Raw genomic sequence first — 17,320 nt, 5'->3', positions numbered from 1 at the left:
GACCCGTCGCTGCTTATACCGATTCCGTCGGTGCTGATACACCTAACGCCGGCCATACTCCTACCATGGAATCGGCTCATACTCTTATACAATCCACTCGTTTCCCTAAAGACAAGGAGCTCCCCCTCCCTCCTTCCACTCTACCCCTCTCCCTACCTATCAAATCAAGACTACGAACTGATAACCGCCTTGAGCTGTCAGAGGATCGGAGTGCGATGTCAAGTCAACAACGCTCAGAGGAGGATTCGACCACAGCCCCCCCTATACCCGCACCAGCCATCACAAAACGCCAACATGCTCTGCTCGAACTTCTGACCTCTGAACGTGCCTATGCAAGTGATTTAGCACTCATCAGGGATGTGTATATGAGGTTGGCGTCTGGTGAGTCCTTCTACTTTTTAAGGCATTTGAAAAGTATTCTAATCCATCCCAGGTCACCCTCCGTCATTCGGTTTCTCATGTACACGCCCAGTCTCGGGTTCAGAAATTTCAAACCCTGGGTCTAGCTCAAGTTCCGAATCCACCAAGTCGAGCTCAGGTACATGCTCATCCTTGTCTTCACGCACAGTTAGCACCATCTCCACTTCCGACGTATCCGTCTCGAGCCTTTGCCCACCGACAATACAGCTCAACGTGCCTTCTATTCAATTGAATGTACCTACATTTACCCAAATAGGTCCTTCCATGACTCTCTATGGTCATCCAATTCACTAACTGCTCATTCAGTAGGTCCTCTGACTGATTCCAAGGTTCCAACACAGCTTTCAAGTTTACGCCCGGTGGGCGAGCCTCCACTATCTGTCGCTGATACACGTATTATTTTCCGCAACATTTCTGAACTCGCTGTCCTTTCTGACATGCTCGTGTCAAAGCTCGAGATAGCCATCGAAGAAGGAGGCAAGGGCGTAGGCGAAATCTTCCTGGAGGTGGTGAGTTTAATCTCTCGATATTAGGTGCGACTTCACACTGATGCTTAACATCACTCAGGTACCCCTCTTTGCACCCCCATACACGACGTACATCACCGCACACCCTCGTGCACTTGCACACCTCGACGCCCTCAATACACCACCGCAGCTCACCCCTCAATTCTCGCGGTGGCTCAAGGAGAGCAAAGAACTCGTCGAAGCACACACGCATGCTTGGGACCTACCGAGTTTGTTAATCAAGCCGGTTCAGCGGTTGCTGAAGTACGGGTTACTACTGGGCGCCGTGATCAGTGCTACCCCGGAGCCGCTCGTTATCGTAACTTCAGAGAGCATAGGCGAGGCCTTTGGGAAACTGAGGGAGGGAGCTGAAGGGCTCGATAAACTGAGAGAGGCGAAGCAGAAGGTGGAAGAAGTAGCTCGTGCTGTGAACGAGGGACGAAGGCGGGTAGAAGTCGTCAGAGAGGTCCTCGGATCTGGACACTCCAAAGATGGCCCTGGAGCAGGCAGTGTAGGATCCATCGGCATACCCAAGGTTGGCGTGGTAAACGCCTCCGTCTCACGCATGCGTTCTCTACGCACTCCAAAGCCCCTTGCCTCGTCCGCCAAGTCACCCTCGAAACAAAAAGGCTCCATCCACGTTTCAGAAATAGAACCCGACTCCGAAAATGCCGAAGCTGCCCTCCTTGTAGCCCTCGAAAGCAGGCTCAAGTCGCACATCACTACGCTCTCCCATCTTGCTCGGGACGCATTTGGCTATGCCCGGACTCTCCATACGCTGTTTGGGGCACTCGTCAAGTGGGGATGGGCATTTTCAGGCGTCATTGGCGTCACCGTCAGCCCTGAACTGTCCCAGAACAATCCCAATCTGAATAACACTCCCCCTTCTTCACCAGACACTTTAGGAACCGGCCAAAGCGAAGCCTTCGATGCCTTCCTCTCGCTCTGTACCGGACTAGTTGATCTCGTACAAGAACTTGAGCACGAACTCCATGCACACATCCTTCCCTCTCTCCAATCCCTCAAAGGCACATCGGTTGCGCCACTCAAGCTTCTCAGTGCACTGCACACTCTGCAGCCGCTGCATATGCACTTACTGCATCTCCCAATCACGCGCAAGAACCGCCCGCCAGAGGCGCTGCTACAGGCAAGCCAGAGCTACGTTGCATTGCGGGGGCAGCTTGCGCTGGAGTTGCCTGTGTATGTAAAGCTGCTGGAGCGTGGGATTGATGGGGTGGTGCTAGACTTAGCCAGGGCGATGGATGCATTTTGGAGAGTTGTAATGGAGCGGTGGGGAGAGTTGTGGGATGCGCTGCAGGTGGAAGGGGAGGGTCTTGAGGCTGGAGGTGCGGGAGCAATGAGAGACAATATGGAGCATGCGGACCGACCAGCGGGTGGAGGCGAGACAGTTCGTGTCTGGCGTGAGCGATGGGGTGATGTGTTGGGCGTGCTTGGGTCGTTGGCGATTGTCAATCCGCCCAGAAAGATGGAGCGGCTGCGTCCTGTGATTCCACAGTACCAAGTACCGCAGCAAGTGCAACATCGTACTTCACCACAGCAAGGTGCAAAACTAACAAACCTTGCTGCTGTGATTGGCTCTCTCGATTCGCAAGTATCACCTACGCGTCCAAGGCAGCATCAGCATCAGCACCAGGGGTCATATGATGCCCGTTATGCGTCCAAGGAGTCATATGATGGTCGGTCTAGGAGGGATGAAACGAAGTATGCGCGAGAGAAGGAGTATGATGCGCGCCATTCGTCTGGTTCTGGATCATACGACACACACTACCGATCAAATGACCCTCGCAGCTCACAGAATTCCTACGACCCCCATAACTCGCAAAGTTCTTACGAGCCTCGCAGTTTTCAGAACTCCTATGACCACCGCAGCTCACAATCATCGTCTTCCTCGTTCAATCCAGCGTCGCGTGCGTCACACTCGCACCCCAATTCTTACGATATCACTGGTCGACGACGCAGTGGGAGTACGAACAATATCCCCACCGGTCCTATTGCCCGCAAACTTTCCGATGAGTCGCTGCGTTCTGGGAAATCTGGGAAATCGGGCAAGTCATACAAGAGTAACCTTGGTCCTGGTGCGAATATTTGGAGGGGGATCGAGGATGTACCACCTATGCCTTCTGCCCTACAACTGCCATCACAATTTCGCAGTGGCGTCTCTCCACCGCGCCTCAAGCCCACACGAATGAAGAGTCTGCCTGGGCCAATAATTAGCAACATACCCTTTGGACTTGATCCCCCACCAAGCCCGTCGTCATTCGCTACGTTCGATGAGGAGCAGGAAGACAACGACAGAGATCGGGGGCGTGTCCAGCAGAGACGACCAAGCCTCAAAAGTAAGATCACAGATACATTCCGGCCATCACACCACAGGACGCGATCAAGTTCTGTCAAGAGCCTCGGAGCTCCGAGCTCACTTGCACCAAGTTATTATACCACAGATAGTGCGCTGCCTGCATACCAAATGCCGCCCACCCCAACTCGAACTCAGTCGCCGCATACCCCCACTCGCCGCACCACGGACTTGCAAGGGCTACGCGCGCTCTACCAATGTGCCGCAATACACATGTGTATTCCACCTGCTGGAGTATCGTATCGGGGTTTACCGTTCTTCGAGTTGCGATCTGGAGATACGTTTGATGTGCTCAGAGAGTATGGGCACCCCAGCACCCATCCAGATTTACCATTATATGTGGATGACGGGGAGGATTGTTTGTTACTAGTTCGGGAGCTTGTTGATGCGGAGGGAGGAGGCAGAGATGCGAAAGTCAGGGGAGAAGTGGGCTGGGCGCTGGCGAGTTTTTTGGTCCCTCTGGATTAAGCTTATCTGTGTGTCGGGGATTTGGCGGGCGGTTGCTTTCTGCCCCTCCGACATTTGATATCGAATTGAATTTACGATTTCGAGGTGATTTTGTTTTCTGGTTGTGCTTTCTGTTCACACATCATTTCCCACTTCATCTTATGTAGTATACATACGCATGCGCATCAACAAGTCTTTCCAATTTTCCCTTTTCTCCTCACCGCATCTGCGAGACCTCTTTAACATACGCATAATACACCCTTGTATTGAATTTTCTGTCGATGTAACACATACATGCTTAATCGAATACAGCTCCAAGTTCCCTGCTCAACATTACGTGTGTATCCATGGGTAGTAAGTATAATACAACCACGCTCAATCACCGATATCCCATTTCGGAATTCCAGGTCTCAGAGGCAGTTTCCTCCATTCCTCGATCAGATCATAAGTAGAAGGGAAATCCTTTACTGTCACCGACTGCCCCGGTTCGGAATCATATGAAGCATTCGAGTCACTAAAAGTCGACTCTCCTGAGTCAGCTGCACAAGATTGGACCTCGGCCTCAGCAGCTTCTGCTTGTGCAAGCTGAAAAGCACGTCGTACAGAGTGTTTAAATCTATTGAAAAACTCGGCAGGCGTTAAAGGAGTCGAAATTTCTGAAAACGTCAGTGGGTCCCAGAATTTCCCGTCCGGAATCTGTTGTGTAACCATCAATAAGAGTGCACCTAACTATGCAAATACGATGCGCACCGGTGGACTGTACTGAGGACTCTTACGTCGCGCCTTCAAACGCAATTGATTACGGCGACGAAGATCGTTTGGAGGAAAGCCAAGCATTTCTCCTGGGCTGGGGGAGAGATCACCGTAAGCGGTGATTGTGTGCTCGTCTTCCAGGTCGGTGTTATCCTCGACGCGTTCGTCCTCATATAGGACAAAGTGCAGGCTCATGTGCGGGAGTATGGTAAATTTAGGCTAAACAACTGGTGAGCGAAGAGAGAATACTAGGGAAGGTCGATGCCCACCATTGAATTACAGACGGGTTAGCAGTGAGGAGCCTGATGAGGTCCTGCACATTTATACTGCCCATATCGTCCGTCCACAAGCATTGACCTGTGCATGTGCCGACTCCTAGCCACCAAGGCCACAGACCACAATGGTTGCCACAGCGCATGCAAATTAGACATTATCCAGTCAAAGGGGTAACCACGAACGCTTGGCAATTGAGACGCGTAAACGACGCTGTAGTTGTGGGCCTCCCGTCATGTACATGAGCCTTCGATGTCTGTTGATAGCAAGGGCAGCAATAACTCAAAGTTTGTATGACACACTTTGGAGCATCTGAGGCCACTGATGTATCCGAGTTTCCACTAGGACTCACAGGGGACTGCCAGTAAATACTACATGATGGGTCAGAATCGTCAGATTAAGCTGGTGAGACGTGCGCAGGCCAATGCATAGGCCTGCAAGTCTGCAGATCAATACGAAAATACATTGAATTTGAATTACTCTCAACTAAATTAAATATCGAAGGTCGAGATAGAGACCGGCGCGAAAAGTGTTGAGTTATAAGACAAAGTCGAGACATGGTGGTGTGCAAGAGTGCAGACATGCACAACGTAAGTACCGTAGTGGCGTGTGACGGATGGACTGGTCCAGGCCGATCACTGACTAAGTGCGAGCTACTAAGCCCCCTGCCACGTACATTATCTGAAACATGAGAGAATCATATGTCTGTTAGAATAATCACGAGCCACTGAATACCTTACTGTATATAAGAAACCTACCTAGTATTGTAACAGTTGGCGCTCTTGAATCCTATCTTATATCTGGTTACATCAGGAAAACCCCAACTTACTTAATCTTGCTTAATCAACTTAGCCACATTTGTTTCCTCTCTCATGCATCATCTACCTAGTAAATTTTGTATTTTTTTAGTGTAACCTGTAACAAAATATGTATGCTAATATGACTGAACAACTTTTTCCTGAATATGTCAAATTTGAATTTCTAGCAAAGTAGGCTAAGTCACTAAGTACGACTTAAGTCTGTTTAAGGCAAGCTTAAGTAAGTTGGGGTTTTCCTGATGTACTTGAACGTCTGAATTCTCTACCCTTGTGATGTCTCTAAAAGCTTATCGCTTCTTACCGCCGTCACATATTTTTTAACCTTCAACAAGCTTAACTCTTACACTCGCCTTTGATTCAGGAACTCTGGTTTGGCCAACCCGTCGTTTTGAATATAGGCAACAATATCATTATCAACACTACAACTATGTCAACTACTCGTTACCGAACCCAGTCTCGTGCACGTCAAGCGCCTAACGACCAATCGACCCTGAACGCGAAGACAGCCTTGCTGCCTCGCGCTAATAGTGAGTCCTCTCTATCTACCATCTCTGCCCCTCCGGGGGAAGCAACGCCACAGGCGCCTTCCCCTGCGTATTCTGTTGACACCCCCATCCGCTTGTATAGCGATGTGGTGTTGACGCGTATTCCCTCGATGCCTGGCGCACTCGAGGCGACCCCTATCGGGGCGTTGAAACCTTCAGGTCCGAAGCCCAGAAAGTCGGCTTTGGCAAGGGCAGACACCATAGAAACATCTGTAAACTCAGAAGTCAGTAGAGAAGAATATAAGAGACCCAGGGTCACCTTTGATCTGCACGATGAGTCTGATCTAACGTCCAGTGAGAAATCCACCGAGTCTGGTGACGACCAGCCTAGCGAATGGACAAACATTCAAGGGAAGCACGGGAAAAGAGTCCCGTCACACGAAGCCTCCGAAGAGAGGCGAGCTTCCTCTGAGTTGAGCCAGGAACAAGAAAACCTGGTAAAGTTAGCGGAGAATGAGCTAACTGAAAACAATCGTAAGAAAATTGAGGCCAGGCAGCGCACCTTGAACCTCAACAGAGAAAGTACCGAGTCCTGAGGTGAGGGTACCTCCCGGGACAAGGGAAAAGCTCCTGACCCCCGAAACTGGGGTGATGTCGAGCTAGAAGACGGAGAAGTGGACCTTGACGCCCAAAGGGCGGCACTAGAGACCTTCCGTCTGGCCCGAGAGTACGAGGAAGCCGAGCGTGAGGAGCAATGAGAGGTTCTCCGATCCCTCGATGAATCTCGGGAAGACGATAGCTTGATCTCGGCCCCCCGGGATAAGGGGGAGTACGTACCCTGTGCTAGAGCTGAATCTGCTGTAAAAGCTATTAAGGAAAAAGTATCTAAACAGTATGAAGCCCGCATCCAAGAGTTGGAAGTGAGGCTTGCCTTAAACGAGGGTAGCGGTGGGAGGAAAGGTCGAAAGAAACCATCCAACCCTGTAGATGGTATGGTGAACCAGGTGCTAGAAAGGGCATCCAGCCCCCCACCAGCTAGATCCACGCCACAGGCAATGGAACCCATCCAGCAGGTGGCACCTCGGAGCTATATTGGACAGGCCCTCAGTAGGCTGAAAACTCAAAGAAGAGTAAGAGTAAGAAAACAAAGAGAAAGAAGAAATGTACCTCACATGACCCAAGTGACAGCGAGGACTCTAGTGACTCGAGCTCATCGTCGAGCTCGTCCGAATCCTCCTCTGAATCGTCTGAGTCCAGTGAGTCGTCATCGGATGACTCCAGTACGACGTCCTCGCGGAAACGCACTAAGAAGAAACATAGTCGTAAGAATAAGAAAAACACTTTAAAACCCATCCCACCTGTGAACTACGACAGCTCTCCGGACTCCCGAGCGTTCCATCAATTCTTGACGGAAGGGACCGCATATGTCAAAGATGGGCAAGTGGAGAGGAAAAGGAGGGTGTTCGTCCTAGCTCATTACCTGAAAGGGCGAGTGCATGAGTTCTACACGCGAGAGGTGTCAGGAGACCCATACCGTTGGAGACTCCAGAGGTTCTTTACCGAATTGTTCAACCACTGTTTCCCTATTGACTTCAGGATGAAGCAAAGGGAAAAACTCAACCGGAGTTATCAGAATGAGAAAACCGTTAGGGAATATATCTATAAACTAAGTGAGCTATGGAATATGATAGGAGACGTAGCAGAAAGGCAGCAAGTGACTCGCCTTTGGACCGGTCTCAACCCTAGTATCCAAACGGAGCTCTGGAAGAAGGAGCTTAATCCGGAGTCATCTTCGTTCAGAGAAGTACAGAGCGCGGCCGAGATCATAGAGATCGCGCACTCTGTACCCACACGGTCGAGAGAGCGACGAGCCAAGGACGGCGGTGGTGGAAACTCCAATCCCAAAGGGGTGAAGGAGGACGGGGGGTCTCAACCCAAGACTAACGACCGTAAGGAGAGGCGGGGTGACCGCCGACGTAACGATCGAACCGGAGGAGACCGTAGGTCCCAGGGCAGTGGACAATCTAAGGACACTGGTAGTCAGTGAAAAGATGGTGGAAGGACCAAGGACTCACATAATGAAAGAAGGCCTGAGAAACTCAGCCCAGCAGAGAAGGAATGTCACGCTGCTGAAGGGCTATGCTACGTATGCCACCAGCCCAGACATATATCAAGGAATTGTCCGCAGAAAATGACTGTGAAGGCTGGAGGGAGTAGAAACGCACCCCCGGCCATGCAGCACTACGGTATGGACATCCTCAACAACGATGGACATCCTCAACAACGATGGACGAGAGGCGCCACTAGATGACCCGTTGAGATCTAACAATTTGTCGGGGTTAGCGTGTGCCTCTATGACCTTAGACTATGAGGGAAACATACCCGATAGAACCCCCAATCTGGTGCCCACCACCATGGGCAACCCTTTAGCTGAACGAGCAATGTACCTACTGAATCTAGGCTCTGGGTACTACCCGGGCGATGACGAGAACAGGCAACCAGACCCAGACCAGTTCCTAGTGTATTGAGTGTCGGACCTGGAACATGCGATCATGGACCGTGAGGATAGGCGTGACCCCGAGATGACGATACTCACCACGTTGTTGCTGAACCCATTGTTCTGTTTGGAGGGATGGTACTTCAGACACGTAGGCAAACTAAGAGGTTACTCATCCGACAAAATATGGAGGCTGAGGACAAAACCCCCAGGACCCTCTATAGGAGAAGTGCTGGGGCCAAGAGCAGCCGTCATTCTACAAGCAAATGGACCCTATAAAAAGGACTTAGTGTATTACTCACATCCTGAACGCTTCGAGTGCTTACGATTGCATGACAGTTCGTATGAGGTTCGGGACTATGCCAAAGCATTTCGAGTCCCAATACCTGTCCACCTGTTGCTGCGTGAAATGTTTGAAGTAGCCCGCTGGTTCAAGTCTAGGCTGACCCGAGCATATGGGAAGCTATGTGATGAAATAATGAGAAATGCACCAGAATATGACATCCTCCGGCTTCTAGAGAGAGGGCCGATGACACCAGCTGAAAGTCAGATAGACGAAGTGGCGCGAAGAATTTACACACCGCCTCCAGACGCTAAGATCATGTGTAAGGACACCCACCTGTTCGTAGTTGAGCTTAATGGGCAGCAAATTCCAGCAGGGACTTACCCTGCAATACATAGGACAGCTGCAGTAGCCAAGGACTTCAAACGCGTGATACCGAAGCCCTTGGTAGTCACCATCCATATCAATGGACAGCTGGCCTGAGCGTTGATTGATTCCGGATCGCTATTGGATTTCATGTCAGTAACATTAGCGGATCAGCTCAAAATACCTCGCATCGAGCTCGCTAAACCTATCGTCGTGCAACTAGCCATCCAGGGATCTCGGTCGAAGGTCAACCATGGAGCTACAGCTCAGCTGAAGTACCAGTCGATCGATTCGAAATGATACTTCGACATTATTAACCTGCAAAATTATGACTTAGTGCTGGGAACCCCATTTCTGTTCCAACATAAGGTGATGATCGGGCTAAACCCACCTAGAGTCGTAATCGGGAGTGTTGATCAGCAACCCATGAAGGGCGAGCAGGTGACGACCCTGGAGTCGCATATGTCCGAGGTCTACAAGGAAAACCTGGACAGAGTAGGGGCGCGACTGAATGAGTTAGCCAGGCCGTCGTGTGCTAAAGCAAGCGAGACGAACCTACCCCCCTTGCGTGCAATAAATCACACGATACCCCTCATTGATGAGGGGAAGATCTACCCGTGGCGACCGTCATGCTGCCCTGAACCTTTGAGACCTCAGTGGGCGGTGTAGAGACTCATGCCTCTCATTGTGCAATATGGCAGTTTTCACTGGGGAGTACATGGCACGAACTTGTAGCATCACTCTGTGTGCTACCTGCAGCTATCTCTATATGAGGCGCAGCTTTCCCGCGCTGTAGCGCCCTATAGCGCCAGCCATCCGGAAGCATCCATCCACTGTCCACCAAGTTCCCTAGTGCGTATATTTCCATTTCTCACATTTGCATATCGTTCCATCTTTATTTTTATCATGGACCCTTACTTACATATATCTTTACATACCTTACTCGGTAGCGCTTCAGCTCCGCATGACAGCGCTTAGGCGCCATACTTAAGCGCCAGCAGTACATACTTACTTACGAACTTACTCTCCCACCAGAACGACAGAGGACTTACTGGTTACTACCCACTATTTACCTAGCAGAACATAGTAGAAATCTATTTGTTTACACCTCGCATCTCCCTTCTCTTGTCTTACATCATATCATCACCTAAGCAAACTCACTCTTACTCTCTCTTGTTTCCGCATACACGCGCGCGCATTCCCACGCTTCGCGCATTCTCGCGCGCACCTGCGCTTTCCCGCGCTTCGCATTGGCCAACCAGTAGCGCTTTCAGCGCATACCTCTAGATCCTTGCTGCACTCGCTTCCCCTTTAGGGTCGAACGCACTTGTCGTCTCAAGTATAGCAGACTAGGCAACGCACGACCTTACAACAATTATAGATACAGTCAGGAGCATTGTTCATGCCTCGCAGTATCGTTGAACCTTCAGCGGACAAGCGGAGATCGTACCTGGCCTCGGGTCGCTGGCAAGTCACCAGCGCCGGGAACACTGTTCCCACGCTGTTTATCCATAAGCCGGGATCAGACAAACTGCGTACTGTGGTGGACTTGCGTGAGCGGAACAAGAACACTAGGAAGTTGACCTCACCTCTGCCGGACATGGAAGGCATCCTGCACCGAGTTGCTGGGAAGAAGTTCAAGTCCATCCTGGATGGACAAGACGCATATGAGCAGATAAGGGTGGTGCCGGAGCATGTGCACTGCACTGCTATGACTACGCCTGATGGGAACATGATTAGCCATGTTCTTCAGCAGGGGGACTGTAACGCGCCCACGACTTACCAGGCGTTGATGAATTACCTGTTTGGCGAGTTCCTCGGTACTTGGATGGATGTGTACCTTGATGATATCATAATATATTCGGATACACTGTCTGAACACATCGACCATGTTAAAACTGTCCTTAAGATTTTGGACAGAGAGAAGCTTTACCTGAGTCAAAAGAAAATCCAGTTCTTGTGCGACGACGTCAAGATCCTGGGCCGAATTGTGGGTAGAAACGGCATCCGCATGGACCCAGAAAAGGTAGACAACATTTTGAACTGGAAGACACCGACGAACCGGGACCTCTGTCGGGGGTTCATCGGATCAGTGGGGTACTTAGCAGATGACATCTATCGAGTCCGTATCCCGTTAGGTGTGCTGTCTGAAGTGACTGGGGACGCCGTACCTTTTAAGTGGGACTACACCCAGCAACGCGCCTTTGAAACAATTAAGCAGTACGTGGCAACCTGCGCACCCCACTGTTGTGTGCCCTTGGTTTATGGGCTGGAGGCACCGACCATATATATGATGACGGATGCCTGCTTAGGTGGGATTGGAGGCGTAGTAGCCCAGGGCGCCGATTGGCGCACAGCAAAGATAGCGGCCTTTTACTCAGCTAAGCTGAACCCGGCACAATGGAATTACCCTGTGCACGAGCAAGAGATGTTAGCCGGGGTTGAGACCATGTTGAGGCACCGGGATATCCTACAGGGCGTGAGGTTTGTGTGGCTCACAGACCACAAGGGGCTGGTTCATCTGCTGAACCAGCGCAATCTATCTGGCAGACAGGCGAGGTGGATTGAGAAAATCGGCGAATTTGATTTTGAGGTGAAATACTTACCAGGTGTGGAGAACCTGCTGCCGGATGCACTGTCTAGGATGTATGCATTTGATGCTCCCGGGACTGTGTGAACCCCCGGCGAGTATACTGAACATGACGTTGGCAATGCCTTCACGAAGGTCGCTCACCTGGCGTTGATGCCCTTGCTTGTGGGTGAGGAGGCATTGGCGACTGAGCCTCGGAGGAGTGCACGCGTGGCCCAATGCATCGCGAGTACACCAGACCGACCCGTGACAACGGACCCGATTGCCATGGGGTCTGACAACTTAACAAAGACTGCTGTAGGGAAGGGGATCCTGGTAGTGCTAGAAGTTACCCTTCGTATCTCACAACTTACAAGGGCTATCGCGTTTTGGGGAGAAAGAGTTTGCAAACTTCGCTGCGAAAGCCGATGGACTTTTCAAGTGGGCACGTCTTGCATGCGAATACATTATGAAAGACCTTCCCGGCGTAAACCCAAGGTCTCGCTTTGAAACTGTCGTGAATTGCGATCCTGGGAAATGGACCAACAAGCTGTATGATATGTATCAATTCATTTTGGCAGAAATCTGGCCACAACACGAGTATGGCGATGTCGAGTACCAGGAAGCATTAGCGGGGTTTCGTTCTGTGATGGGACAAATACTCAGCACAGCTGAACCCCTCTCATTCGATTCCCTCAACGCCATGCGGGACTGTTTTCTGAACCACAACAAACATTACAAACTGGACATCGTACAGCATATGGGATCCCTCCTCAGTGGCACAACGGACTCATGCATCCCCGTCAGACCCCTGCACACATTCTTCCAAGAGTTCCTCACAGACAAATTATTCAGCGGAGACTTTTTCATTGAAGTGACGAAGATGCAACACCACAACTTAGTGTTGGCGCCACTTCGAGTGATGGAACATGGCCTTCGCTTCAATATGTGTGATTTAGAATCATCGTACTTGCCTAATCGCGAAGATACTGGACTGCCTCAAAGAATCAAAACATCCATTCCCCTACATCTCTCCTATTCCTGTCGACATTGGGCTACGCATGTTCGAAAAATGGACTTCAACGATGAGCTTGCAGAGGCGATTAGATCATTCTTCGATGACGAGAGACTGCTATTCTGGATTGAAGCACTCAGACTTCTCAATGCAATCAGAGATGCAATTATTGTGCTTCCACTTGTTGCCAAGTGGCTGAAGGTGAGCACATGTCTGCATTTGTGTCAGACGAACTGCTTATAAATCAATACAGGGTCGTTCTGGATACGAAGATTTGTGGTCTATCATGCTGGATGTACAAAGATTTCTTCAAGTGTTTGGCAGCACGCTGCATTTGTATTTATCCGCGCTGCCATTCTCACCCATCAGCTCCACCATGGCTACCAATTTTACTGCAAAGTTTCTGAATAACCTTCGTCTGGCATCCGGCCATGATTTGAACTGGATGATTGCCCAGACCGTAATCAGTGGGTACACTGGAGTGGTTTTGTCAGTCTCATTCTCACCGGACGGGACTCGCACTGTGTCTGGTTCGGAGGATAAGACTGTGTGACTGTGGGATGCGTGGATGGGACAGCCATTGGGTGAGCCCTTGCAGGGGCACACTGATTTCGTTTACTCAGTCTCGTTCTCCCCGGATGGCACTCACATCGTGTCTGGTTCTGGGGATGAGACTGTGCGGCTATGGGATACAGCGACAGGACAGCCTTTGGGTAAACCTTTAGAGGGGCACAATGGAAGGGTTTTCTCAGTCTCGTTCTCACCAGATGGTACTCGCATCGCGTCTGGTTCATACGACAACACTGTGCGGCTGTGGGATGCAACAACAGGATAGCTATTGGGTGAGCCCTTGTAGGGGCACAATAATTGGGTTCGCTCGGTCTCATTCTCACCTGACGGTACTCGCATCACATCTGATTCATACGACAATACTGTGCGGCTGTGGGATGCGCGGATGGGACAGCCATTGGGTGAGCCCTTGCAAGGGCACACTAATTGGGTTTACTCAGTCTCGTTCTCTCCGGATGGTACTCACATCATTTCTGGTTCGGAGGATAAGACTGTGCAGCTGTGGGATGCATGGACGGGAAAGTCATTGGGTGAGCCCTTACTGGGGCACACTGAAGGGGTTTTTTCAGTCTCGTTCTCACCAGATGGTACTCGCATCGTTTCTGGTTCGGAGGATAAGACTGTGCGACTATGGGATGCAATGACAGGACAGCTATTGGGTAACCCCATGCAGGGGCACACTGGAGCAGTTTGGTCAGTCTCGTTCTCATCGGATGGTACTTGCATCGCATCTAGTTCTGGAGATAAGACTGTGCGGTTGTGGGATACAGCGACGGAGCAGCCATTGGGTGGGCTCTTAGGGGGCCACACTGGGAGGGTTGTTTCAGTCTCGTTCTCACCTGATAGGACTCTCATCGCGTCTGGTTCTTTCGATAACACTATACGACTGTGGGATGCAACGACAGGACAGCCGTTTGGTGAACCCTTGTATGGGCACACTGATTTCATTTACTCAGTCTCGTTCTCCCCGGATGGTACTCGCATCACATCTGGTTCAGGGGATGGGACTGTGCGGCTGTGGGATGCATGGACGGGACAGCCACTGGGTGAACCTTTAGAGGGGCACGATGGAAGGGTTTTTTCAGTCTTGTTCTCACCAGATGGTACTCGCATTGCATCTGGTTCTGGAGATGAGACTGTGTGGCTGTGGGATACAACAACGAGACAGCCATTGAGCGAGCCCTTGCTGGGGCACACTGGAACGGTTTGCTCAGTCTCGTTCTCCCCGGATGGTACTTGCATCACGTCTGGTTCATACGATAAGACTGTGCGGCTGTGGGATACAGCGACAGGACAGCCATTGGGTAAGCCATTGGAGGGGCACACTGGGAGAGTTGTTTCAGTCTCGTTCTCACCAGATGGTACTCGCATTGCATCTGGTTCGTACGATAAGACTGTAAGGCTGTGGGATGTAGCAATGGGACAGTCATTGGGTGGGCCCTTGCTGGGGCACGATGGTGTGGTTTGGTCGGTCTCGTTCTCACCAGATGGTAATTGCATCGTGTCTGGCTCGGCAGACAAGGCTTTGTGGCTGTGGGATATAGCAACGGGACGGCCATTGGGTAAGCCCTTGGAGGGGCACACTGATTGGGTTCGCTCGATTTCGTTCTCACCGGGTGGTACTTGCATTGCATCTGGTTCGGACGATAGGACTGTCCGTCTGTGGAGTGTAGTGAAAGTGCAGCCATCTCCTGAGTCCAGAGAGCCATATTCCTCTTCGCTGCATCAAAGCACTGCACCTCTCACACAAGAAAGCCCTGTCATACCAACCAACACTTCTAACAATCACCTCATTTGCTTCTCGTCCAACCTGGAACACGCTCTGCCCAACCCTGCTGACTTATGCGAACTCACCCCTCATCATAATTCTAATACAACCCCTTTCTTGCTGCAAATTGATGGATGGATGATGGGCCCCAATTGTCGGCTCCTTTTCTGGGTACCTCCCGCTTCCCAACATGCATTTTCATCAGGAAAACCCCAACTTACTTAAGCTTGCCTTAAACAGACTTAAGTCGTACTTAGTGACTTAGCCTACTTTGCTAGAAATTCAAATTTGACATATTCAGGAAAAAGTTGTTCAGTCATATTAGCATACATATTTTGTTACAGGTTACACTAAAAAAATACAAAATTTACTAGGTAGATGATGCATGAGAGAGGAAACAAATGTGGCTAAGTTGATTAAGCAAGATTAAGTAAGTTGGGGTTTTCCTGATGTTATACCCCTTGGACTTCATTGGTGATCCCAAGAGGAGGCGTCGAGCTTGATTTGAGCTGCATGGCACATGGGGCAAACTGGTTGAGTTGCCAAGATGCATGAGTTCTTAGTCTTCACCATCTGTCCTCGCAGGTGCTAATATTAATTCTTCTAGCTCCACATGACAGTAATTTTATTGCTGCAATATCGAGTGTACCATTTGATTGTCTGATTTCTTGTCAATTTTATACCTAACATCTAGCCTGAATTTACGGTTGTCCAGTTGTAGTCACTGAATCAAATACACATCAAACAACAGACTGCGGCTGTGATGAGAGCTTCGAGTTTGAAATTAATCATCTCGGCACTGACAGTGATGATGAAAACAGGAACATCGAAGCGCCTGTGACACCTACTCAAGCATCTGCATCATGCCCTTACGAATCAGCAACAATATTTCAGTCTACTTTCTAGCACATCATTCAGTGTGCGTTAAGTTTGATTCGTGGCAGCTGGCCTTGTGTTTGTCTGGACAAGTATACAAGACCCCTCTTGCTAAGGATGTACTCATCCCTGGACCTTTCATTGCATTTTGGAGTCGGGTACTTATTAATAAAGTGACACAGCATGCTTATAATACAACTGATAAGTATTCTGCAGGAGGGGGATTCAATCATCGACGTCCCACTTCGGAATTGGCAATCTAGGAGGCAGTTTCCTCCATCCAGTGACTGCCTCGGCAACGGATGGAACATCCTTTACGATCACCGACTGCCCAGGTTTGTAGTCGCATGAAACACCCGAGCTACTGGGGATAGACTCTTGTGAGTCAGCTGCACAAGCTCGGATTTCTACCTCGATAATAGCGTCTGATTGTGAACGCTGAGCAGCGCGCCGCTTGTCTGATCGCAGGGAGTTCTTCGGAGTATCGATAAGAAAGGATGAGGATGAAGGAGGAGCTGGTGAAGACTCCGATGAGAGAAAGATTCTCCCAGCCGGACTCTGTCAAAAACCGTCAGTAAGAGTACAACTTACCATGCAAAAGCGATGTGCACCTTTGGACTATACTGGACGCTCGACCGATTCTTGGAAAATGACGGGCGCTTGACCTTCAAACGCAAGCGGTTAAGGCGACTGATCTTGTCTGTAGCTGGGCCAGGTATTTGATCTTCGGTAAGTGATGTATCACTGAACGTAGCGAGTGTATGGTCGTCTTTTGAGTCGGTGGCATTATCGGTGGCATCCGACTCGACGCAAGCGTCTCCAAAGGATGAGAAGTCAGGAGGAAGGTGCAAGCTCACGTGCGGGGGTGCGATAGATTTAGGCTAGATAACTTGTTGGTGAAGATGACAGAGGAACAGAGAGGAATGCTCACCATTGATTTCTTTTAATAGGACTAATGAACCTAACGAGGTTCTGCACATTTATACTGCCCATGTCATCCATACACAGCCAGTGGACGTGCAGGTACCTGACAAGCCACGAAATCCACAAAACACAATAGTTGTTCCCTCAGTAAATCCAGCAGCCATCGCCGTCAAAGGCAAAGCAACACAAAGCGGGTTAGAGACGAGGTAAACAAGCCTAAACAATGAGTTGACATCATACCGTGACTTAGGCCGCCCTACAGGCCTCACAACTTGAAGCAAGTTGGATAGTTGATTTGGCATCACGAAGGTTGTTCTTGTGATGCCAAGTTGACTGTCCAACCTTGTTCACTTTTTTTATCGAAGCCGTTGCCGAT

The 17,320-nt window shown here is 50.2% G+C and overlaps 4 protein-coding genes across 4 annotated transcripts; 3 read left to right on the top strand and 1 right to left on the bottom strand.

Moving 5' to 3' along the window:
* Positions 1–215: 215 nt before the first annotated feature.
* Positions 216–3,768, top strand: F5147DRAFT_583138 (uncharacterized protein; the record flags this gene model as incomplete). Its single annotated transcript, XM_041431699.1, has 9 exons — positions 216–381; positions 434–554; positions 770–929; positions 988–1,239; positions 1,291–1,495; positions 1,580–1,775; positions 1,845–2,257; positions 2,291–2,430; positions 2,782–3,768. The coding sequence occupies 9 exons, from the start codon at positions 216–218 to the stop codon at positions 3,766–3,768; spliced, it is 2,640 nt and encodes an 879-aa protein (XP_041288915.1).
* Positions 3,769–5,835: 2,067 nt separating this feature from the next.
* F5147DRAFT_815981 (uncharacterized protein) lies at positions 5,836–6,834 on the top strand (the record flags this gene model as incomplete). Its single annotated transcript, XM_041443552.1, has 2 exons — positions 5,836–6,610; positions 6,674–6,834. The coding sequence occupies exons 1-2, from the start codon at positions 6,019–6,021 to the stop codon at positions 6,832–6,834; spliced, it is 753 nt and encodes a 250-aa protein (XP_041288914.1). The 5' UTR covers positions 5,836–6,018.
* A 1,794-nt stretch (positions 6,835–8,628) lies between these two features.
* F5147DRAFT_777687 (uncharacterized protein) lies at positions 8,629–9,339 on the top strand (the record flags this gene model as incomplete). Its single annotated transcript, XM_041442011.1, has 1 exon — positions 8,629–9,339. The coding sequence occupies one exon, from the start codon at positions 8,629–8,631 to the stop codon at positions 9,337–9,339; it is 711 nt and encodes a 236-aa protein (XP_041288913.1).
* Positions 9,340–16,065: 6,726 nt separating this feature from the next.
* Positions 16,066–17,144, bottom strand: F5147DRAFT_714006 (uncharacterized protein). Its single transcript, XM_041438443.1, has 3 exons — positions 16,952–17,144; positions 16,632–16,901; positions 16,066–16,578 (listed from the first exon to the last, which is right to left on the bottom strand). The coding sequence occupies exons 1-3, from the start codon at positions 16,952–16,954 to the stop codon at positions 16,246–16,248; spliced, it is 606 nt and encodes a 201-aa protein (XP_041288912.1). The 5' UTR covers positions 16,955–17,144; the 3' UTR covers positions 16,066–16,245.
* Positions 17,145–17,320: the final 176 nt, after the last annotated feature.

The sequence above is a fragment of the Suillus discolor genome (assembly GCF_016758755.1).
Source record: "Suillus discolor strain FC423 chromosome Unknown F5147scaffold_61, whole genome shotgun sequence".
In the NCBI taxonomy this organism is placed as follows: Eukaryota; Fungi; Basidiomycota; class Agaricomycetes; order Boletales; family Suillaceae; genus Suillus; species Suillus discolor.
The sequence above is the reverse complement of the archived record's forward strand: the minus strand, read 5'-3'. Positions and strand labels throughout refer to the sequence as shown.

Bases quoted from the DNA above. Each gene is read 5' to 3' on its own strand.
- F5147DRAFT_714006 (XM_041438443.1), bottom strand. The intron at 16,579-16,631 runs GTGCACATCGCT...GGTTTTTGACAG, and splicing joins GCGTCCAGTATAGTCCAAAG to AGTCCGGCTGGGAGAATCTT.